Source organism: Hemiscyllium ocellatum, chromosome 46 (assembly GCF_020745735.1).
Source record: "Hemiscyllium ocellatum isolate sHemOce1 chromosome 46, sHemOce1.pat.X.cur, whole genome shotgun sequence".
In the NCBI taxonomy this organism is placed as follows: domain Eukaryota; kingdom Metazoa; phylum Chordata; class Chondrichthyes; order Orectolobiformes; family Hemiscylliidae; genus Hemiscyllium; species Hemiscyllium ocellatum.
In genome coordinates this window covers 11,945,396-11,970,295 of record NC_083446.1, presented here as the reverse complement: position 1 = coordinate 11,970,295, position 24,900 = coordinate 11,945,396, and the positions used below count along the sequence as shown (strand labels likewise).

The window sequence follows — 24,900 nt, the reverse complement described above, 5'->3', positions numbered from 1 at the left end:
AATGTCCACACCGCCGTGCCCCTTCTTTGCCGAACCTAATGTGTTTCGATAAAACCTGCTGCTGTCCGTCTCGAATCCGACGAGTACAAGTCTGACCTGCTCAACCTTCGCTCAGAAAGCAGCCCTTCATCTCCAGAATCAGCCGTGCACAAGCCGATCTATTGCAGGGCAGTCCTTCCACAAATTCGGGTGACCAGAACTGTAGGTGTGGTCTCACCACGGTGTGGACTGGGGCCTGTTGAGGCCTGAAGCCATATCAAGCTGAAGAGGCCCCATAATCTAATCAAAATCTTGTATTAGTCTCGCAAGACAATTAAGGTGGCAATATCAAAGCTTTGTATCTGCATAAGTACATAGGCGAAGGCGTATGAAAAATGAATAATCTAACTGAAACATCGATCTTGCAGTAAGCCTATTTGCATTGTGAAATGCACTCAAATGAAAATGCTTTATGATTTCTTAATTAGCATATATGTAAACTTTTAATCTCCAGCAACACAAGAGCAATTAGACAGATCAGCACTTGTTAAATGGAGCCAGCAAATCAACCAGCATAAAATTGAACATGTTTTCTTTTGTGTCTCTTGGACAGTGGTGATTGCCTCAAACCATGAGGCTTGTCCCTTCCTGTGCGCACAGTGTAGACACCCTCCCTTGCAGCATATTTGCCAGAAGACCATTTTGGAGGTTTCTCAGCCAAGGAAGTCACGCTAACGTTCAAAACAAACTGCAGTGTAGCCTCTCCAAGCGACTGACCTTTACCTCAGCTCATTGCACCCCTACCGTATGGAAGCAGGCCGTTCAGCCCATCGAGTCCACACCGACACTCCAAAGAGCATCCCACTAGAGCACCCCCTCCCCACAATCCCTGTAATGCTGCATTTCCCACCAATTCTGCACACACCGGACTCTACAGAGCAGTTTAGTATGGCCGATCCACCTAACCTGTGCTACTTTGTACTATGGGAGGAAACCAGAGCACCCAGAGGAAACTCACTTAGACACAAAGAGAACGGGCAAAATTCACACCGTTGCCCGTGGGTGGAATTGAACTCGAGTCCAAGGCATTGTGGAGTAGCAGTGCTAACAACCGAGCCACCGTGCCACTCTAAATGATGGCTAGGGACAGGTCCTGGTACCACAAACGCCCCTGATCTGTGCCATTTCCCTTGGTACAAGTGCGGAACCGCTTTGATTTTGCGACAAGGTTAGCACCAGCATCACTGGGATAACCTTTCATCAGAACGTTCATACAGTTGCTTTCCACGGCGTCTACACTGAAAAATTGTTTGCATCATTTTCCGTTTGTTTGGAATTTCTTTGCGGGATGCGGATGCCATTGGCCAGCGTTGTATTTATTGGCCATTCCTAATTACCCAGCAGGCAGTTAAGAATCAGCCACATTGCTATGGATCCAGAGCCCAAGGTTAACCCTTGTTGCTTTGTTAGAACTCTCTCAGTGGTCCTCCAAGTCCTCATGGTTTTCAATTCCTGACCATTAACCCGTCACGAGTCGATGCCATTGATAACATTGAGAAGAGTTAGTGGACGAGACTACAAACACAACTGCTTGTTGGAGAGAACTGCTCCTGTTTGTATATTCCAGTTTTACATTGCTTTTCATGACTCTTTGAGTGATATCTAACTTTAGGTGGCATTATATTTACCTGATGCCTAGTTGATTGGAATGTTCTTTATGCTTTATCCCACGGTGGCTCAGTGGTTAGCACTGCTGCCTCACAGCACCAGGGTCCCAGGTTTGATTCCAGCCTCGGACAACTGTCTGTGTGCAATTTGCACATTCTCCCCTGTGTCTGTGTGGGTTTCCTCTGGGTGCTCCGATTTCCTCCCACAATCCAAAGATCTGCAGGTCAGATGAATTGGCCACGCTAAATTACCCATAGTGTCCAGGATGTGCAGGTTAGGGTGGATTGGCGGTGCTAAATTGTCCCATAGTGTCCAGGGTGTGCAGGTTAGGGTGTGTTGGCCGTGCTAAATTGTCCCATAGTGCCCAGGGGTGTGCAGGTTGGGGTGGATTGGTCATGCTAAATTGTCCCATAGTGTCCAGGGTGTGCAGGTTAGGGTGTGTTGGCCGTGCTAAATTGTCCCATAGAGCCCAGGGATGTGCAGGTTAGGGTGGATTGGCTGTGCTAGATTGTCCCATAGTGCCCAGGGGTGTAGGTTAGGTGCATTAGTCAGGGGTAAATGTAAGTAAATAGGATAGGGGAATGGGTTACTTTTCAGAGGGTCAGTGTGGACTTGTTGGGCCAAATGGCCTGTTTCCACACTATAGGGAATCTAATCTTAAAAAACCATAAAAAGCTTTTTAAATCTATTTATTGCCTTGAAAAGGCCCTATGAGGCACTTTTAGTGAGTGATCAAAGCATCTAAAAAGTTTGTCCAACCTCAGGTTCCGGGCTGGAACTTATATTGGCTTGTCGATGTCCTGGAGTTTTGGAATGCAAGGAATGCTGGGAATAAATAGAGACTTTCCGATATCTGAGCAGGTCTGTTTTATAAGCAATTGCACATGCATGTAATAATCATGGGATCACTGTATTTTTGTCATATTGGAAAAAAACGGTTTGTTTTTGCAAAGTTGCCCTTTCCTTGTCTCCTTTATTTTCCAACCATTTGGGGATTAAGACTTTTTTGTTCATGTTTTGGGGCCCCTCCTAATGTGTAGTCCTAACCTATAACTTGCTCAGCTCATGTCTCAGTCCTCATTCCTGATGGGCTCCGGCCCGAAACGTTGATTCTCCTGCTCCTCGGATGCTGCCTGACCTGCTGTGCTTTTCCAGCAACACACTCTCAACTCTGATCTCCAGCATCTGCAGACCTCAATGACTCCTTCATGTCTCGGTCTGGCTGCAGTATACATAAGAGCACAGGTTGCTACATTGTGCAGATCCCATTGGGTTTTGTAGAGCTGGAGCAGGCAATGCCTTTCCTCAGTCAAAAAAAATCTCAAAACCAGGTTAGAGTCCAACAGGGTTATTTGGAAATACTAGCGCTCAGAGCGCTGTTCCTTCATTGGGTAGCTAGTGGAGCAGGATCGTCAGACACAGAATTTATAACAAAAGATCTCAGTGTTATGCAACTGAAACGATATATTGAACAAACCTAGATTGCTGTCTCTGACACTGAGATCTTCTATAAATTTTGGGTCTTATGATCCTGCTCCACAGTTATGTAATGAAGGAGCAGTGCTCTGAAAGCTAGTGCTTCCACATAAACCTGTTGGACTATAACTTGGTGTTGTGTGAGTTGTAATTTTGTCCACCCCAGTCCCAACACCAGCACTTCCACATTATGGCTTCCCTCAGTCAGCCATCGAACTTTTTCACGTAATCTTTATGTTAGAGAGTAATAGTCAAAGAGTCATACAACATGGAAACAGACCTTTCAGTTCCACCAGTCCATGCCGACCATAATCCCAAACCAAACTAGTCACACTTGCTTAGCTCTGGCCCATATCCCTTCAAACATTTCCTATTCATGTACTTATCCAAATGTCTTTTAAAGATTGTAACTGTACCCATATCCATCGCTTCCTCTGGAAGTTCATTCCACACACAAACCATTCTCTGTTTTAATAAAAGAGTTGTCCCTTATGTATTTTTTAAAATCTTTCTCCTCTCACCTTCAAAATATGCTCCCTAGTCTTAAAATCCCCCACCCTATAGAAAAGGCACCATATCTATATCCCTCATAATTTTATAATCATCTAGAAGTTCACCCCTCAACCTCCAGTGAAAAAGATCCCAGTCTCGAACAGAATCCATACAATGTGGAAACAGGCCCTTCAGTCCAGCAAGTCCTCACCGACCCTCTGAAGAGTAACCCACGCAGACCCATTCCCTTACATTTACCCTTCACTAGGGCACCTAACCTACACATTCCTGATTTAGCACAGTCAGTACACTTAACCTCACCTGTTTAGATTGTGGGAGGAGACCGGAGCAAACCCATGCAGGCACTGTGAGAATATGCAAACTCCACACAGACAGTCGCCCAAGGCTGGAATCAAACCCAGGTCCCTGGCGCTGTGAGGCAGCAGTGCTAACCATTGAGCCACCGTGCTCTCCTTCTAACTCAAACCCTCCATTCCTGGCAACATCCTGGTAAATCTCTTCTGAACCCTCTCCACCTTAATAATATCAGTCTAGTGTCAGGACGACTAGAGCTGCACACAGCACTCCAGCAGAGGCCTGACCAATCTCAAATTAACGTCCCAACTCATATACTCAACAAGGCCTGAGCAGTGCAGGTAAGCATGGTAAATAACCTTCTTAACCTAGATAATCATCCTTGCCCTCTAAGGAGGACAGTCCAACCGAGGTTAAAGTCCATGTACAGAAAGAAACGTTACGACTGGTTGGACCAAAGGGTCTGTTTCTGTGCTGTATGACTCTGTAACATTAAAAGCCAGTACAGTTGGCGGACTCTGACATGCTGACCTGGCTTGAGATGCGTACTTCAAAATGGAAGTCCAGTGTCATCACTGTATTCATCTTTTACTTTCCATACCAACTCCCCTTCTCACCAGCATTAAGTGTATTCAGAGAAGATGGATCGGTCAGAGAGAAAATAATTCTACTCGGATCATAAGTACCTTGAAGTACAACGACTTGCCTTCTCTCTTGCGACCGCTTTTATTATTCATAATATGTGATTTGATAATTAAGAGATACTTGCCCTCTCCTTTCATTAATCTTTAATTAAATGTGTTAACTGAGGCTCAGAGGGTAATGTGCTGTCTTTCAGCTGGAAGTTATAAAGTCATGACTTCCAAGTCGCGCTCCGGAGGTGTGAGCGCTCCACTCCTGAGGGAGTGCTTCCCACTTTAGGTGGCGTCTTTCACCAGGACATAACAGCTGGCGGCAGGAGTAGGCCCCTGTTCAGCCCCTCGAGCCCTTGGATGCGATCATGGCCGGTCAGATCTTGGCCTCAACTGCACTTGCACGACTGCTGTCTGTAACCGCCCCCCCTCCCCCTCCCCCACCCATTGCTACTTAAAAATCTATCCGCTCCTTAAATGTAATCAATGTCCCAGCATCCACCACACTCTGGGAGAGTGACTTCCACAGACTCACTAAGAAATTTCTCGTCACCTCTTGTTTCAAACGGGCTACCCCATATCCGAACACGATGACCTCTCGTTCTAGGCTGCCCCAGGTGAGGAAGCATCTTCTCTATGCCAGCTTTGTCAATCTCCTTTAGTCTCTTTTACCTCAGTGAAATCTCCTCTTCCAAACTCAGAGTGTAGGCCACAGCTGCTGAAACTCCCCTCAGCAAACAAACCCCTCAACTCTAGAATCAACCTTGTGAACCTTGTCTGAGCTGCCTCTGTTACAACTGCATCCGTCCTCAAATAAAGGGACCAAACTTGTACGCGGTACTCCAGATACAGTCTCACCAGCACCTGGTACAATTGCAGCAATACTTCCCCACTTGCATACTCTGTCCTTTAGCAGTGAATGAGATGAAAATGTGTTGCTGGAAAAGCGCAGCAGGTCAGGCAGCATCCAAGGAACAGGAAATTCGACGTTTCGGGCATAAGCCCTTCTTCAGGAATCCTTCCTGAAGACGGGCTTATGCCCGAAACGTCGAATTTCCTGTTCCTTGGATGCTGCCTGACCTGCTGCGCTTTTCCAGCAACACATTTTCAGCTCTGATACTCCAGCATCTGCAGACCTCACTTTCTCCTTCAGCAGTGAATGCCAACATTTCATTTGTATTTTTTATTACCCACTGTTTTTGGATACCAGTTTTCTGAAAATCATGCACAACAACCACCCAGATCCCTCTACACCAGAGCACTCTGAAATTTCTCTCCGTTGCCATAAGTTATCTTTCTATTATTCTGACCAAAAATGCCTATTTTGTGACTGTGACCCCCTCGTTTGAGTCTCCCCCTTAAGGGAAACATCCTCCCAGATTCAAACCTGTCAAACCTCTCAGAATGTGTTCTGTTTCAGTAAGGGCATTGCTCATTCCTCAAAACTTTCATGACCGTCGGCCCTAGCTGCTCAATGCTTCCTTGTAAAACAAACCCCTTCGTCGATGATTGAACACTTCCAAAGTTCCTGCAATGCAAAGTATATCTCTCCTCAACAACATTTTACATTAACAGGGATGGAGGAAGAAGCGTTTTTCTCTAAGGGTTGAGAGTCTTCCCCAAAAGGAAGCAGATGCAGAATCTAAAAATATTTCTAAGACTCAGGCAGATAGATTCTTCATTACCAAGAGCTTATCAAGGGTGTGCAGGAACAGAGAGTTGAGGTTGAAATCAGATTAGCCACGATCTTGATTGAATGTCTTAGCAGATTCGAAGGGCTGAATGGCCTGTATCTAGCTTGGTATGGTCCAGTTTGATAATACAAAGCTGAGTTGGACAATAAACTGTGAGGACAGCACAAAAAGAGGAGGTGGTGGCAAAATTGGATTCGTAAAAGGGCAGACTATTTGTGTAAAGAGGGGAGGTGATGGCGGATTGGTATTGCCACCAGAGTAGTAATCAGGCGGACTGTTTACATAAAGAGAGGAGGTAGTGCGATGTTGGTACTATCCCTGGATTAGTAAACAGGCGGATAGCTCCTGTGCACATCCCACTGTGTTTGCTGTTTATGAAAATCATCAGAGGTGATTTGCCTCAGCCAGATCCCTCCTGTGATTGGAGACGTCGCTGTAACTTCTCCAGCAACCTGCCCTTGCTCACCTTGGTCCCCTTCAGATCTTAGCTCACATTAAAAATTTGGAACCCCGCTATTCCTGCAATATTTTTGTGTAATCTACGGTGAAGAGTTACAAAATATTTGCTCAGTGACTCTAAGGGACCCCCTGTTTACTTTTGCTCGTCTCTTCCTCCTAATGAACCTGCAACAGTTTGTGCGTTCTGATTTTGTTTTTTCTAGTTTACTGTCACATTCTGCTTCCTTCCTTTTTATCCATCTGTTGTATTCAAATCGCTGCCACCAGTTGCTCCCTTTCAGAAATATTTCATTGGATGCCCTAAAGTTGCGGAAGTTGCCATGATGGTGTAAGTCTGTGTTTTGGTTGTAAGAGTCATAGAGTCATTCAACATGGGAACGGATGTTCTATGTACTCTGGACCGGATTAACTAATCCATAGAACGTAGAACTGTACAGGACAGGAATGGTCCCTTTGGCCCACAATGTTGTGTTGAATATGACATGAAATTAAGCTCAACCCTTCTGCCTGCCTTTGGTTCCTATCCCTTCATTCCTTGCATATTCATATGTTACTTAAAATCCTATCTGCCTCCACCACCACACCTGGCAGCACTTTCCAGACTCCTATCACACTCTGTATAAAACACTTGCCCCTCACATCTTCTTTGAACTTTCTCCCTCTCACCTTAAATGCATGCCCCCTAGTATCAGGCATTTCAACTCTTGAGGAAAAGGATTCTCACCATCAATCCTATCTATGCATCTCATAGTTTTATAGACGTCTATCAGCCCCTCAGCCTCTGCTGCTCCAGAGAAAGGAACCTGAGTTTTTTTCCCCAACCTTTCCTTATGGCTCATAGCCTCTAATCCAGGTAATATCCTCTTCTGCATCCTCTCCAAAGCCACCACCTCCTTCCGATAATGGGGTGACCAGAATTGAATGCAATGCTCAATGTGGAACATCAACCCAAACTAAATTAATCCCACCAATTTGACCCTCGCCCAAGCTTTTTTCTATTCATGTATATATCCAAATGTCTTTTAAACATTGCAGTTGTGTCTATGTCCACCACTTCCTCAGGAAGTTTGTTTCGCATGCAAACCACCCTCTGTGTAACTTGGTTCTCATGTCTTTTTTTAAATCTCTCTCCTCTTAGCTGAAGAATGTACCCCCCTAGTCTTGAAATCCCTCATCCTAGGGCAGAAGACATCTACCATTAATCCGATCTGTACCCCTTATGATTTTATAAATCTCTATAAGGTCAGCTCTCAACCTCCTACGCTTCAGGGGAAAAAGGTCCCAGCCTTTCTTTACAACTCAAACCTTCCATATCCAGCAACATCTTCTGAGCCCTCTCCAACCTAATCATATCTGGGCGACCAGAACTGGACATAGTATTCCAGTCTACCTGTATTCCTGAGGAAGGGCTTTTGCCCGAAACGTCGATTTTCCTGCTCCTGGGATGCTTTTCCAGCACTGCTCTAATCTAGGCTCTGGTTTCCAGCATCTGCAGTCCTTGTTTTACACAGTATTCCAGAAGAGGCCTCACCAATGTCCTGTACAACTTCAACATGACGTCCCAACTCCTATATTACCGAGCAATGAAGGCAAGTGTGCTAAGTGCCTTCCTCGCCAGCCTGTCTGTGTGTGAAAGAAACTTCAAAGAATTGTGTGCCTGAGACCCTAGGTTCCCCTGTTCTACAATGCTACCTCAGGCCCGACTGAGAATAAAAATCACCTGGAACACGAGCACAAACTGCTGGTAAAACTCAGCAGCTCTGGCAGTGTTTGTGGAGAGCAAAAGCAGGGTTAGCATTTTGAGTCCAGTGACCCCTCTTCAGAACTAACAGCATCTAGGGGAGAGTGGTATCTCTCCTGATAACAGGGGTAGGGAGAAGGAGTCAGCAGGGTGGGAGCAGCACAGTGGCTCAATGGTTAACACTGCTGCCTCACAGTTCAATTCCTGCCGCAGGCGATTGCGCGGAGTTTGCACGTTCTCCCTGTGTCTGCGTGGGGTTTCCTCCGGGTGCTCCGGTTTCCTCCCACAATCCAAAGATGTGCAGGTTAGGGTGGATTGGCCGTGCTAAATTGTCCCATAGTGCCCAGGGATGTGCAGGTTAGGGTGGATTGGCCGTGCTAAATTACCCATAGTGCCCAGGGATGTGCAGGTTAGGGTGGATTGGCTGTGCTAAATTGTCCCATAGTGCCCAGGGATGTGCAGGTTAGGGTGGATTGGCCGTGCTAAATTGTCCCATTGTGCCCAGGGATGTCAGGTTAGGGTGGATTGGCCATGCTAAATTGTTCCATAGTGCCCAGGGATGTGCAGGTTAGGGTGGATTGGCCATGCTAAATTACCCATAGTGCCCAGGGATGTGCAGGTTAGGGTGGATTGGCCGTGCTAAATTACCCATAGTGCCCAGGGATGTGCAGGTTAAGGTGGATTGGCCATGCTAAATTACTCATAGTGCCCAGGGATGTGCAGGTTAGGGTGGATTGGCCGTGCTAAATTGTCCCATAGTGCCCAGGGATGTGCAGGTTAGGGTGGATTGTTCATGCTAAATTGTCCCATAGTGCCCAGGGATGTGCAGGTTAGGGTGGATTGGCCATGCTAAATTGTCCCATAGTGCCCAGGGATGTGCAGGTTAGGGTGGATTGGCCATGCTAAATTGTCCCATAGTGCCCAGGGATGTGCAGGTTAGGGTGGATTGGCCGTGCTAAATTGTCCCATAGTGCCCAGGGATGTGCAGGTTAGGGTGGATTGTTCATGCTAAATTGTCCCATAGTGCCCAGGGATGTGCAGGTTAGGGTGGATTGGCCGTGCTAAATTGTCCCATAGTGCCCAGGGATGTGCAGGTTAGGGTGGATTGGCCGTGCTAAATTGTCCCATAGTGCCCAGGGATGTGCAGGTTAGGGTGGATTGGCCGTGCTAAATTGTCCCATAGTGCCCAGGGATGTGCAGGTTAGGGTGGATTGGCCGTGCTAAATTGTCCCATAGTGCCCAGGGATGTGCAGGTTAGGGTGGATTGGCCGTGCTAAATTGTCCCATAGTGCCCAGGGATGTGCAGGTTAGGGTGGATTGGCCGTGCTAAATTGTCCCATAGTGCCCAGGGATGTGCAGGTTAGGGTGGATTGGCCGTGCTAAATTGTCCCATAGTGCCCAGGGATGTGCAGGTTAGGTACATTGGTCTGAGGTTAACGTAGGATCGGGGAAAGGGTCTAAGTGGGTTACTGTTCGGAGGGTCGGTGTGGACTTGTTGGGCCACAGGGCCTGTTTACAGGCTGTAGGCATTCTGAGTGAGCAGATATGTGGAGACCGTGCCCAGAGAAAACAAGAGGCAAAAAGCTGGGCATTCGAAGGGCTGGTTGGTGGTAAGCCAAGATCAGCTGATTGAGGTAGCATTGGGCATGATGTATCTGCAATGTGTTAAATGTCGAGGGAATGTAGATGGTGAAATTCTAATGCACAGCTGATGGCCTGTTAATATTCTGGTGATGAATGCTTCGAGTAGTAATTGGGATTGTCCACCGTTTAATGTCACAAATGCTGATGCACCATCTCTGCAGGGGTCTGTCTAATTGGCCCATTTTTTCTCTTGGCAAAACGTAAGTAATGGCTATTGAACAAAACTGCCACTTGTGTGTGTGTCTAATTGTAACAAATAATTTGTTTCGACTTTGCAATCCTGTTGGGTGGAATCATTGCCGTTTTCATATTCTCTGCATTATAAGGCATCACGTCCAGCCAGTCTCGTTCCATTACATGTGTGCCCACAGTGTGAGGGCTATCTCTGCTGATCAATCGAGTATTTTCTGCCTCAGTGTCTCTCAAGTATAGTATTCCGCACATCTGCAGTCCTGCGGCCCACTGTACCAAGATGCTAGTATAGTATTCCGCACATCTGCTGTCCTGCGGCCCACTGTACCAAGATGCTAGCTCTCTTTTAGAATGGGTGAGGTTTGAGGCTGTGCTGTGGCTCAGTGGCTTACAGCACCAGGGACCCAGATTCGATTCCACGCTGGGCAGACTGTCTGTGCGGAGTTTACACGTTCTCCCTGTGTCTGCGTGGGTTTCTGCTGGGTGCTCTGGTTTCCTCCCACAGATCAAAGATGTGCAAGTTAGGATGGATTGGCCATTCTAAATTGCCCATAGTGCCCAGGGACGTGCAGGTTAGGATGGATTGGCCGTGCTAAATTGCCCATAGGGCCCAGGGATGTGCAGGTTAGGATGGAATGGCCATTCTAAATTGCCCATAGTGCCCAGGGACGTGCAGGTTATGATGGAATGGCCATGCTCAATTGCCCATAGTGCCCAGGGATGTGCAGTCCAGGTGGTTAACCATGGGACATATGAAGTTACATGAATAGGGTGGGGGTGGCGCTGCTGTTCTGGGTGGGATGCTCTTCGGAGGGTCATTGCAGACTCGAGGGGCCGAATGGCCTCTTTCTGCACTGTAGGGATCCTGCGGTCGTTCAGCGAATTGTTCCAGGTCAGAAGGACCTCCACGATGTGGGTAGATTGGAGAAACTGGGGGTAGTTCCCCTGGGAGTAAAAGTTTGAATAGAGGTCAGTCGAAGGCGTTCAAAATTGCGAGGAGTCTGGACAACGTAGATGGGGAGAAGCCGTTTCCATTGGCAGAGGGGTCAAGCAACCGAGTGAACTGGGAGAAGATGTGACAGCGACGTGAGGGAAAACTGTTTATGCAGCAATTGGTGAGGTTTCCCATCAAGAGGGGCAAACTCTGTAGAGTCTTTCTGAGGATATTGAACAGTTATCATATGAGAAGAGGTTTGGAGGATGCTGGGGAAGAAGTCTGCAGGGCTAGCGAAGCTGCTCCTGCAGAAAGTTGGCACGCAGTTCGAGGGGGGGCCAAATGGCTTTGTCCTGAGCTGCAGTCATTCTATGAATCTCTGTTGGTGATGCATTGATCAGAAGAGAGAAAGTGGGAACAGGACTGAGTTGGGTGGCACGGTGGCTCAGTGGTTAGCACTGCTGCCTCACAGCATCAAGGTCCCAGGTTTGATTTTAGCCTCGGGCGACTGTCTGAGGGGAGTTTGCACATTCTCCCCGTGTCTGCGTGGGTTTCCTCTGGGTGCTCCGGTTTCCTCCCTCAGTCCAAAGATGTGCAGGTTGGGTAAATTGGCCGTGCTAAATTGCCCAGAGTGTTCGGTGCATTAGTCAGAGGGAAATGAGTCTGGGTGGGTTACTCTTTGGAGGGTCGGTGTGGACTGGTTGGGCCAAAGGGCCTGTTTCCACACTGTAGGGAAACTAATCCAATCAGCCATGATCATATTGAATGGGACATCAGGATCAAAGGGCTGAATGGTCTCCTCCTGCTCCTATTTACTTTATTTTGTGATTTTTGATGCTTGTAAGAAGGTGGCTTTGCAAAGAGAAATTGCAAATGGAGGGCAATACTGGCCTGAAGTGCTGTGTGACCTATTCCTGTGTATCTCATTGCTTTTCATGTTCTTTCAATTCCTCCCTGCTCAGGTGGGTTATGAGAATGCTGGCACAGTGGAATTTCTTGTCGACAAGCAAGACAAGTACTTTTTCATCGAGGTCAACTCCAGGCTGCAAGTGGAGCACACCGTGACTGAAGAAATCACTGAGTAAGTGGTTCACCGCTAATTAATGATAATGGGGAAGTCTGCAGGCATTTCAGGCGGAGTTAATGAGGTGATTGAATCACCAGGAGCCACTTGAGGGAATAGATTCTGTGATCACAGTGCAGCTACATGAACACAATCAACTGCTGCTCATTGCTCCTGGGAAATTTCTACATGTAAAAAACGCTGCTGCTGTTGGCTGTCGTTTCTCCCTTTTTCTCCTTGTCTGCTCTCTTTTTAATGGGAGAGGGATGTTTGCCAACAGGCACAATGGACTCGCGCAAATGCTGCACCCCCCCACCCCCCAGTTTAAATATTGGGTTCGATGCTCTATCTCTGATGTCTTCTGTCCCCATCTAACGAGTTTGATTTAGCTTTGGAAGTGAATGCAGCTACACTCATCCTCTTGCAACGAATGATGCTATCTTTCTGGTCGCGTGTGTGTGTGTGTGTGTGTTCGTTCTCTTGTTAGACTTAATAAGCAGCTTCTATAAATGTCAAAGGAACCCGCTCACTGGGAACTCCCAGCCGTTTCCGCATGAACCTGTCACCAGCTTGCCTTCTCAGAGGTCCCCTTGGCCCAGGTTTTGCAGGTCAGATCCATGAGGAGGCTCGTTGGTTTGTGTCTTGTTATTTGGTTTATTGTTGTCGCATGTGCCGAGGTACAGTGAAAAGTTTTGTTTTGTGTGCTGTGCAAGAAGACCATACCATATAAAGTGCATTAGGGTAATAGAACAGAGCGAGGAATACGTTGTTACAGCTTCAGGGGAGATTAGATTAGACTCTGTACAGTGTGGAAACAGGCCCTTCGGCCCAACAAGTCCACACCGCCCCTCTGAAGAGAAACCCACCCAGACCCATTCCCCTACCTATATTTACCCCTGACTAACACACCAAACACTACGGGCAATTTAGCATGGCCAATTCACCTGACCTGCACATCTTTGGATTGTGGGAGGAAACCGGAGCACCCGGAGGAAACCCACGCAGACACGGGGAGAACGTGCAAACTCCACGCAGACAGGCGGGCATCGAACCCGGGTCCCTGGTGCTCTGAGGCAGCAGTGCTAACCACTGAGCCACTGTGCCACCCCCATAAGGTGCACAAAGAGTAGGACCAACTTGAAATATAAAATTTGAGGGGTCCATTCAGCAGTCTAACTACAGCGGGGAAGAAGCTGTTCTTGAATTTGTCAGTCCGTGCGTATAAGCTTATGTATCTTCTGCCAAACGGTTGGAAGAGATTATAACTGGGGTTGGAGGGGTCTTTGATGATGTCGGCTGCCTTCCCGAGGCAGTGGGAAGTGTAGATGGAGTCAGTGGATGGAATCCCTGAAGAAGGGTCACTGGACCCGAAATGTTAACTCTAATTTGTCTTCACAGATGCTGCCAGACCTGCTGAGCTTTTCCAGCAACTTTTGTTTTTGTTTCTAATTTACAGCATCCGCAGTTTTTTTGGTTTTTGGGCTGTGTTCGTAAACTCTCTGTAGTTTCTCAGATCAGTTGCCGCACTGAGCCATGATGCATCCAAAACACTTTCTGTGGTGCGTCTGTAAAAATTGGTTAGAGTCATGTGGACATGCCGAATTTTCTTAGCCCCCAGAGAAAGTAGGAGCATTGTTGGGTTTTCTTGACCGTGGATGAACCATGAGTGTTGGTGGTCATCATTCTGAGGAACTTGACGTTCTCAACCACTGCCCCAGCACCATTGACGTAACCGGGAGACTGCCCTCCACCTTGTTACCTGTGGAACGGTTTGTGCGATTGTGAGGTTCTCCTCCCCTGAGTACCAACGTAGTTCTCAATGCCAAAGTCTTTCTGCAGAGTGAAACAAGAAACTGTTGTGACCGGGGAGGGGAAAATAGGCTTCACTTTAAGGAAGTTGGCAAAAGACAAAAGGCCGGGGGGCGGGAGTGTTGGGGGTCGGCTGCGGATTTAATTCAGGGAAATGTTAATGGATTTTGATCTGGAAGGCGCTGCTGCAAAGGGTGATGGAAGTAGATTCAATCAGCTCTGGAAAGGGGGTTGGATTCATACTTTTAGTGATCGGGCTGTGGGGAGGGAGCAACCACGTCGCTCTCATTGGGACATCTTGTTCGGAGGGCTGGCAGAGGTTCAACGGGACGAGCGGCCTTCTCTCGAAGGTCAACGTTGACACTCCCAGTGCAGTGGTGAGGGAGCGCTGTGCCATTGGAGGTGCACACTGATTCAGCTGAGACACAACGCTTAGGCCCAGGCCTGCCCGTTCAGCTGGATGAGGATGTGATCCACCGTTCCGAAGAGAAGGGCAGTGCTCCCCCAGGGTGAATTCCCCCAATCAACACTGGTGTAGGGGAGGGCATTCGGAGACGGGGATGGAGGGAATGGCAGACAAAGCAACCTTTGATCTGGGTCATTGTCACGTTGCTGTTATCGGGATCTCTCCACCTGCTGATTGGCTTTCTCTCCTTTGACAATCGTGACCACACTTGGACAAACACTCCGTCAGGGCTGTAGAGCTCCCAGGGACCTCCAGCGGTGGTGGAGGATGCTATCTCAATGCAATTCACCGTTTACGGCTGAGCGACAATTGGTACTGATGTACAAGTGAATGATATTGGCACACGATTGGGTGGGATGGAGGAAGGGGAATTTGGAGTGACGTAAAAAGGGCCCTTGTTTCTTTGCGTTTTGCAGTTTCCTATTTTGTGAGCCCCACCCCCTCCAAACCTGGAAGGAGTGGCATTGCTGGTGTGCAGACTGTGTGGGCCTGTGCGATATGGTTCAGGCGCCCGATGGAGGAGGGCAGAGTTTGGCGTCTGAATGAATTGGCTCGTAGCTGTTTCATTGTGGGAGTTCGCTGACGATAGGACTGTATTGTTAATGTTATCAGACGTCTGGATGCACAAATATTCATCCGTTTCTTTTGGTTATCAAAAGAGCAATGATAAGGAAGTCCTCTGGGAAGCAGTGCTCACTGATTCCCGTGACTGCTAAAAGGTCAACTCTTCCAAGTTAATTGATTTGCAAGTCTCTCATAAAACTTGGTGTGAATTGCAGGCACTTTTAATGCTTTCAGGCTGCTCTGGAGATTCACCTCTGATAAACAGCACTGGTGACGTGAAGCAGGGGGACTGCGTTGTGAACATAATTATGATGCCGTTTAGGTAGTCCTTTATGTTACTATGAGGTTGGAAGGGGAGGGGTTTCTACTCAAAACAGCAGAGCCAGACTGGCCCTGGTGTGTCGAATGGGGCTGTCACCCACCGATGAAGGGCTTGTGCCCGAAACGTCGAATCTCCTGCTCCTCGGATGCTGCCACACCTGCTGTGCTTTGCCAGCACCGCACTTTCGACGCAGTCACCCGTTGGTTAGTGTTTTTCCAGTGCCAGTGTCGAGGCTTCAGATCCCACACCGGCTGGGTTTACCACGAAGGCCAGTCCTTCTCATCTCCACCTGAGGCACGGTTGAACCACACCAGCCGTCTGTCTGTAAAGAGAGAGGAGCCCTGTGGTCCTTCTACATCTATGATGCCTTGACATTACTAAAGCTCCTCAAAGCTGGGAGAGGTGTCGTCCGAGCGATATTATTGCTAGACTACTAATGCACAGACCCCAGTTAATGTCCATGGCACCCAGGTTCGAATCCCATCATGGCAAATAAAAATTTAAAAAAATGGAATTGAGAATGGCTATTGTCAGGAAAAAGGAGAAAGTGAGGACAGCAGATGCTGGAGATCAGAGCTGAAAATGTGTTGCTGGAAAAGCGCAGCAGGTCAGGCAGCATCCAAGGAGCAGGAGAATCGACGTTTCGGGTATAAGCCCTTCTTCAGAAATGAGGAAGGTGTGCCCAGCAGGCTAAGATAAAAGGTAGGGAGGAGGGACCTTGGGGAAGGGGCGTTGGGAATGCGATAGGTGGAAGGAGGTTAAGGTGAGGGTGATAGGCCGGAGTGGGAGTGGAGAGGCCAGGAAGGAGATTGCAGGTTAGGAAGGCGGTGCTGAGTTCGAGGGGTTTGACTGAGACAAGGTGGGGGGGAGGGGAAATGAGGAAACTGGAGAAATCTGAGCTCATCCCTTGTGGTTGGAAGGTTCCCAGGCGGAAGATGAGGCGCTCTTCCTCCAGCCGTCGTGTTGTTATGGTCTGGCGATGGAGGAGTCCAAGGACCTGCATGTCCTTGGCGGAGTGGGATTGTCAGGAAAAGCCCATCTGGTTCATTGATGTCCTTCAGGGAAGGATATTACCATCCTCACCTGGCCTGGCCGACATGTGACTCCAAACTCTTTAACTGCCCCCTGGGCTATGAGGGATGGGCAATAAATGCTGGTCTAGCCAGCAGTGCCCACACCCTGTGAGTGAATTTGAAATGAAAACCTGTGGGCGACAGGGGTATAGATGAGTATGTGGACGGGATGAGATGAGGTGGAAGGAGGAGGTCCGGGTGGGATTTCACCAAGGTGGGGGCATTCACCTGTTCCAGGCTGTACCTCAATGATATAATTCTGTATTTCAGTCCAGCTTTCCTATTGTCTGTGAAGTGCTGTGTGCGCCGGATTCCTGGGATTCATGTTTCCGAAAATCATTAAACCGTGTTATCTACTGTGTGTACCCGATTAATAACCGATCTCGTGTCAAAGCCGACCTCCTACCTTTGGCCAAATAACCTGGAATTTCCCATACATCTCGTGGGAAAGGTGACCCTAGTTCCTCACAGATGTCCCGTTCCAGTCTGCAGTTGTTCCGCCCCACTCCTGGTCTTCCAGTATGCTGGCTGTTGTGCTCCGCTCCGGAATTTCAGAATTACCATAGTTTGTTTATTTTCCATTATTAGTTTAGGGATCAGTTGGGCTTCTGCTGATGAGATGGTATGAATTTTGCTGGGCATGAATTTCAGCCCCTTGGTTGTATCCATGTAATATTCGACCCCATACATTTAACCTTAAAATGGAGTCAAGAAAATTTGACTATTACTGGAGTATATACGGTAAACAAAAACTGCCCCATCAGATTCTCCTGTTGTAATACACTGGCCGCAGTGAGATAGTGCCAGAGCAGGCACACTGGCCGCAGTGAGGAGTCCCAGAGCAGGCACACTGGCCGCAGTGAGGTAGTGCCAGAGGAGGCACACTGGCCGCAGTGAGGTAGTGCCGGAGCAGGCACACTGGCCGCAGTGAGGTAGTGCCGGAGCAGGCACACTGGCCGCAGTGAGGAGTCCCAGAGCAGGCACACTGGCCGCAGTGAGATAGTACCAGAGCAGACACACTGGCCGCAGTGAGATAGTGCCAGAGGAGGCACACTGGCCGCAGTGAGATAGTGCCAGAGGAGGCACACTGGCCGCAGTGAGATAGTGCCAGAGGAGGCACACTGGCCGCAGTGAGATAGTGCCGGAGCAGGCACACTGGCCGCAGTGAGGAGTCCCAGAGCAGGCACACTGGCCGCAGTGAGGAGTCCCAGAGCAGGCACACTGGCCGCAGTGAGGTAGTACCAGAGCAGACACACTGGCCGCAGTGAGATAGTGCCAGGGGAGGCACACTGGCCGCAGTGAGATAGTGCGGGAGCAGGCACACTGGCCGCAGTGAGGTAGTGCCCGAGCCGGCCCACTGGCTGCAGTGAGATAGTGTCGGAGCAGGCACACTGGCCGCAGTGAGGTAGTGCCAGAGTAGGCACACTGGCCGCAGTGAGATAGTGCCCGAGCCGGCCCACTGGCCGCAGTGAGGTAGTGTTGGAGCAGGCACACTGGCCGCAGTGAGGCAGTATCGGAGCAGGCACACTGGCCGCAGTGAGGTAGTGCCAGAGTAGGCACACTGGCCGCAGTGAGATAGTGCCAGAGCAGGCACACTGGCCGCAGTGAGGTAGTGCCAGAGCAGGCACACTGGCCGCAGTGAGGTAGTGCCGGAGCAGGCACACTGGCCGCAGTGAGGTAGTGCCGGAGCAGGCACACTGGCCGCAGTGAGGTAGTGCCGGAGCAGACACACTGGCCGCAGTGAGGTAGTGCCAGAGGAGGCACACTGGCCGCAGTGAGATAGTGCCGGAGCAGGCACACTGGCCGCGGTGAGATAGTGCTGGAGCAGGCACACTGGCCGCAGTGAGGTAGAGCCCGAGCAGGCACACTGGCCGCAGTGAGGTAGTGCCGGAGCAGGCACACTGGCCGCGGTGAGATAGTGCTGGAGCAGGCACACTGGCCGCAGTGAGGTAGAGCCCGAGCAGGCACACTGGCCGCAGTGAGGTAGAGCCAGAGACTAGTTTAATTCTGAAAAATGGGTGGCAAGTACAACTTGGGTCAAAGAGTCTGTTTTCATGCTGTAGACCTCTGTGACTATAAAACCGCCCGCAGTACTCCAGGTGTGGCCTCACCAGCACCCTATACAACTGCAACGTCACCTCCCTGCTTTTTAAACTCAATCCCTTTAGCAATAACGGGCAATATTTCATTTGCCTTCTTAATTACCGATTTCACCTGCAGACCAACCTTCTGTGATTCACGCACAAGGACACCCAGGTCCCTCTGCACAGGAGCATGCTGCAGTTTCTTACTGTTCAAATAACAGTCCCTTTTACTGTTATTTCTCCCGAAATGGATAACTTCACATTTATCAACATTGCATTCCATCTGCCTGAGCTTTGCCCAGTCACTTAAACTATCTATATCCCTCTGCAAGCTTTGTTCTATCACTCATCTTAATGTCATCCGCAAAATTTGACGCACACTACACACCCCAACTCCAAGTCATCGATGTAAATTGTAAACAATTGCGGTCCCAACACTGATCCCTGAGGCACACCACTAGTCACTCATCGCCAACCAGAAAAGCACTCATTTATTCCAACTCTTTGCTTCCTGTTAGTTAACGAATCCTCTGTCCATGCTAATACATTGCTGTAATGCCATGCACCTTTTATCTTATGCAGCAGCCTTTTGTATCTCCATTGTTTTTTTTTCAACGGTCTTCAATCTATGTTCGTGTGGAACTTGGAGGATACATGATTCCATTTCCATGTATCTGCTGTTCTTATCCTTCTAGATGGTTGTGGTCATGGGTTTGGAAGGTGTTGTCTGAGGATCTTGGTGAATTTATGATGTGGAATAAGATGCAGATCCTACAATTCTGGACATCCCTCCTTAAGGAAGCAGATTACTTACAATTATCAAGGAAGTGTGGAAACTGGCCCTTCGGCCCAACAAGTCCACACCGACCCCCTGAAGCACAACCCACCCTGACCCATTCCCCTACACCTAACACTACGGGCAATTTAGCATGGCCAATTCACCTAACCTGCACATTTTTGGACTGAGGGAGGAAACCCACGCAGGCACAGGAGAACGTGCAAACTCCACACAGTCAGTCGCCTGAGGTGGGAATTGAACCCAGGTCTCTGGCACTGTGAGGTAGCAGTGCTAACCACTGTACCACCGTGCCGCCCACTTAAATGTTTTCCCTATTCCCTGAAGACTTGTGCTACACTCTCCAATGTTTTCGGTCTACTGGAGGATTTTCTTCATCTTGTCATAGAATTATAGAATCCCTACAATGTGGAAGCAGGCCATTCAGCCCATTGAGTCCACACAAACCCTCCAAAGGGATTCCCATCCAGCCTCACTCTCCTATCCCTGTAACCCTACGTTTCCTATGGCTAACCCACCCTAACCTGCACATCCCTGGGCATTATGAGACAGTTTAGCACGGCCAATCCACCCTAACCTGCACATCCCTGGGCATTATGAGACAATTTAGCACGGCCAATCCACCTGCACATCTTTGGACCGTGGGAGGAAACCGGAGCAAACTCCACACAGGCAGTCGTCCAAGGCTGGAATTGAACCCGGGTCCCTAGCACTGTGACACAGCTGTGCTAACGGCTGAGCCACTGTGCTGCTCCCCCAAGAATGGCAGACAAGTCAGTTGCAGTGCTGAGGGGTGACCATTATAGAAGTTTATAAAATCATGAGGGGGATGGATTGTGTGAATGACCAGTATCTTTCCCCCAGGGTGGAGAAGTCCAAAACTAGAGAATATAAATTTCAGGTGAGGTGGGAAAGATTTAAAAGGGACCTAAAGGGCAACTTTTTCTTGCAGAGGGTGGTACGTGAATGGGATGAGCTGCCAGGGGATGTGGTGGAGGCTGGTACAATTGCAACATTTAAAAGGCATCTGGATGGGTACGTGAATAGAAAGGGTTTAGAGGGATATGGGCCAAATCTGGTTGGCATGGATGAATTAGACCGAAGAGTTTCCGAGCTCCACGACTCGCTGACTCTGAGCAAATGCATAGGACTGAAGGATCTCCAAGAGCAGGAAGATAAGTGCTGGAAAAGCACAGCCAGTCAGGCAGCATTCGAGGAGCAGGATAGCCGACGCTTTGAGCATGAGCTCTTCATCAATCCTCAGTTTCTCCTCGGGGGAAGGTAACACCCACAATGTAGCTGTGACTGCCATGGGCCCTTAATAAGCTGAGGATTGGCATACATTCCCTGAAGGAGGCCTCTGGATCTCTAAAACAAAAACGCTTCTGCCGTTGCAGTTGACAGGGAATAAGGCAAATTACATCGATACATTTAAGGTGATTCCAGACAAAGACGTGAGGGAGAAAGGAATAGAAGGTTATGTTGATGAGGAGAGCTGCCGTGGGCTAGCAGGAGGCTTCAGTGGCATGGACCTGATGGAACGAGTGGCCACTTACTGTTCAGTAACTCCCCTGCAATGCAAAGAAACCATCTGGAGCATGTTCGCCCTGCCGATTGACGGTGTACACATGGCGACGTTTAGATATTTGCTTTGATGACTCCGACATGCTCTCATTCTATAGCTCTCACATCGCTGCTCAAATCCAAATCAATTGTTCTGCGAATTCTGTCTTTCCGAATCTCTTGACTATCCAGACCTCCAGCTAAAACTGCTTGCGATTGGTTTGTTGTTTCTGATCCAGTTTTTCCAAAAGGGCTGAGACAACATCTAATGAAGCTCATTCATCTTGCACTGTCACTTTTGAGGAGCTAAAGAACAGTAGGTGCATCAATTAAAATGGATATCTTACCTTGAGCTGTGGAAATCTGGTTGCAGATTTTCTTATATCCCTCGACTCTGTGATCATTGATTTCTGTCAGTTACTGTATTCTAGGAAAACAAGGTTAGGAAGTGCCTGTTCGGCCAGTTCTCTAGATCCTGTCTAATTGTACTGTTTACTTTGGTTCACTTCGGGAGCTGTGACGAATGCAGAATATGCCCGTCTCGAATCTGAGTTGAGGCAGATGTGGGGACTGCAGATGCTGGAGGTCAGAGTCAAGATTAGAGTGGTGCTGGAAAAGCACAGCAGGTCAGGCAGGATTCGAGGAGCAGGAAAATCGACGTTCCGGGCCGGAGCCCTTCACCAGGAATCTGAGTTTGTCCACAACTTTCCCGTGAATTGGTTTCTGATGGCAGGCGGCTGACCTCTTCTCATCGTAACCCCGAGTCCGCACTCCCCGGGAACAACACAGCCTCCCTGGATAAGCAGGTAAAAACGGTGCAGGGCAGTTAGGAGTCAAGCACATCAGAGGTCCAACCACCTTCAGCTGCATTATCAATGACTCTTCCCCCCCGAACTACCCCACTATCTGGTCAGAAGTGGGGATGTTCATTGTTCAGCACCAGGCACCACTCCTCAGATACTGAGGCAGTCCGTGTTCAAATGCATCAAGACCCGGACAATATGCTGACCAGTGGCAAGTAACACTGGTACCAGACAATGACCCATCTCCGTCAAGAGAGAATCTAACTACTGACCCTTGACATGCAATGATGTTACCGTCACTCAGACCCCCCATTGACCAGAAATTGAGCTGGATTTGCCATATAAACACAGTGGCTACAAAAGCAGGTCAGAGGCTAGGAATACTGCAGCAAGTAACTTACCTCCGGACACCCCAAAACCTGTCCACCATCTGCAAGGCACACTATTATAGAATGCTACCCACTTGCCTGAGTGGGGACAGCTCCGACAACACCCTACAAGCTCGACACTATCCAGGACAAAGCAGCCCACTTGGTTGGCACCACACCCACTCCCTCCACCACCGACACTCACTAGCAGCAGCATATGCCATTTGCAAGATGCACTACAGCAACCCACTGAGGTTCCTTAGATGGTACCTTCCAAACCTATGACCACTTCCATCAAGACTGGCATGGGCAGCAGATAGATGGGAACACTGCCCCCTGCAGGTTCCCCTCCGAGCGACTCACCATGCTGAGGTGGGAAACCTGTCGCTGTTCACTGGGATCAGATCCTGGCTCAAGTAACGAACTTGCCCACCACCCTCTCAACCAGGGGGACGGGCAATTAATGCTGGGCCTGGCCAGAGGCGCCCACGACCCATGAAAGAATAAGAAAAGTTGTGGATTTCCTATCACGTGTAGGTCAGACAAACAGTCTTCCCTGAAGGAATTAGTGAGTCAGTTATTCCTTCCTTGATAATTATCAGTGCTTCATGGTCAAAAAATAAGACTGATTTGTGCATTTACATTCCACCAGTTTTCTTCATGGGATTGAATCCTGATCATTCCGATGTTAACCTGACCCACTACATGATATACTCAGCGACAACCACCTTCCCCAAAATAGTGCATTTTCAAAGAAACTCTGGGAATATTTTATTCATTAAGTATGCCCTTGTATCTATGATTGGTACCCTTTATTGCTTGAGCCTAGTTGAACTGGATGCCTACTGATTGACTTGCTAGGTTACTTCAGAGGGTCAGTGATGAGTCTCCTGCAGTACGTCTGTAACAATGACCCTTTCCAGTTGCCTGCCACTTGACCCCACCATTGTGTTTCCCTGCCAATGTCTCTGTCTCAGGCTTGTTCTGGTGAGCACAAGCTGGAAGAACATCATCTTATTTTCTGCTTGGTCATCCTGCAGCCTTCAGGACTTAATATCGAGTTCAATAACTTTTGAACCCGAACACCTTTTCCCATCCCCTTCACCCAACCCTACCTCAGGCCCTGTCATCACATGGGCTGCTTTCTGAAATATTTCTTCAGGGGCCGGAATCCCACCACCACACACCCTTTATTTACAAATGCATGCTATCCTTCCTATCGGAAAGACATCGTGAAACTTGAAAGGGTTCAGAAAAGATTTACAAGGATGTTGCCAGGGTTGGAGGATCTGAGCTAACGGGAGAGGCTGAACAGGCTGGGGCTGTTTTCCCTGGAGCGTTGGAGGCTGAGGGGTGACCTTATAGAGGTTTTCAAAATTATGAGGGGCATGGATAGGGTAAATAGACAAAGTCTTTTCCCTGGGTTCGGGGAGTCCAGAATTAGGGAGCACAGGTTGAGGGTGAGAGGGGAAAGATATAAAAGAGACCTACGGGACAACGTTTTCACACAGAGGGTGGGGCATGTATGGAATGAGCTGCCAGAGGAAGTGGTGGAGGCTGGTACAATGACAGCATTTAAGAGGCATTTGGATGGGTATATGAATAGGAAGGTTTCGGAGGGATATGGGCCGGGTAGTGGCAGGTGGGACTGGGTTGGGTTAGGATATCTGGTCGGCATGGACGGGTTGGATCGAAAGGCCTGTTTCCATGCTGTCCATCTCTATGACTGTATGACACTGCCTCTGACTGAGTCAGACATGAGAGTGTCAGTATCCCTGACATTCATCCTTGAAAACAAAAAATGGTGGGCACCACAATGGGGCGAGCAGTATCTGTAGAGAGAGAGAGAGAGAGCAAGCTCACGTTTCAACTCGAAATGACTCATCAGAGATGACGTGAAGTGTTGTGGGGTGGGGTGCGGTGATCGGGGCAGCACTCATGTCAGGGGGAGAAAGGGTGTTGACAGTGCAGGGTGAAGAGGTCAGAATGTGAGAATGGCAGAACAATGGTGTGTCTAACTGGAAAGAACAGACAGTCCCACTGGAGTGGTGGGGGAGTAGAGAAGAGAGAGAGAGAGAGGGCACGGTGTTCGAGAATGCAACAAGCAAAGCTCAAATAAAGAGGAATGAGTTCACAGGCTGAAGCTGGACGTTAAGTCCAGAAGGTTGCAAAGTGTCCAGTCTGCAGATAAGATGTTGCCCCTCTGGTTTGGACTGTGATTCACAGGAGCATCACAGTGTACCAAGGACTGCCATGTGGGCATGTGAGCAGGATGCTGTGTTAAAATGACCGGCTATGGGAAGGTTGAGGTCGTCCCTCCACACAGACGGAGGTGTTCTGCAAAGTAATCACCCACTCTGTGTTTGGCTTCTCCAGTGTGCAACGAATGGAGTCGACCAAATTGGAGCAGTCGCAGGTCAAGTGCCCCTTCACCGAAAAGGTGCTTAGGTGTTTGGGTGGTGAGCAGGGAAGAGGTGAAGGGACAGGAGTTGCACCTGCTGTGATTACATGGGACGGTGGTGTGGGAAGGGAGGGCAGTGTTAGTCGTTATCAAGAAATGGACGAGGATATCCCAGAGGGAAGGGTCCTTGTGAAATGCAGACGGGGAGTGAGGGCAAGATGTGTTTAGTGGTGAGGTTCTGCTGTAGTTGTCTGAAATGGCAGAGGATGATCCTTTGAATAGAGAGACTGGTGCATAAAAAGATAGGACAAGGGGAATCTGATCATGCCGTTGTGAGTATGCTGCCCCTTCCACACATCACA

At 48.8% G+C, this 24,900-nt stretch overlaps 1 protein-coding gene across 4 annotated transcripts in view; it reads left to right on the top strand.

The window, feature by feature from the left end:
- LOC132836369 (pyruvate carboxylase, mitochondrial-like) overlaps positions 1-24,900 on the top strand; it is a 721,522-nt gene that overhangs the window by 146,379 nt on the left and 550,243 nt on the right. For all 4 annotated transcript variants that reach the window (XM_060855868.1, XM_060855869.1, XM_060855870.1 and 1 more), the window contains one exon: positions 12,189-12,307. In XM_060855868.1, the coding sequence (XP_060711851.1) occupies positions 12,189-12,307 (119 nt within the window). The remainder of the gene's footprint in view (positions 1-12,188; positions 12,308-24,900) is intronic.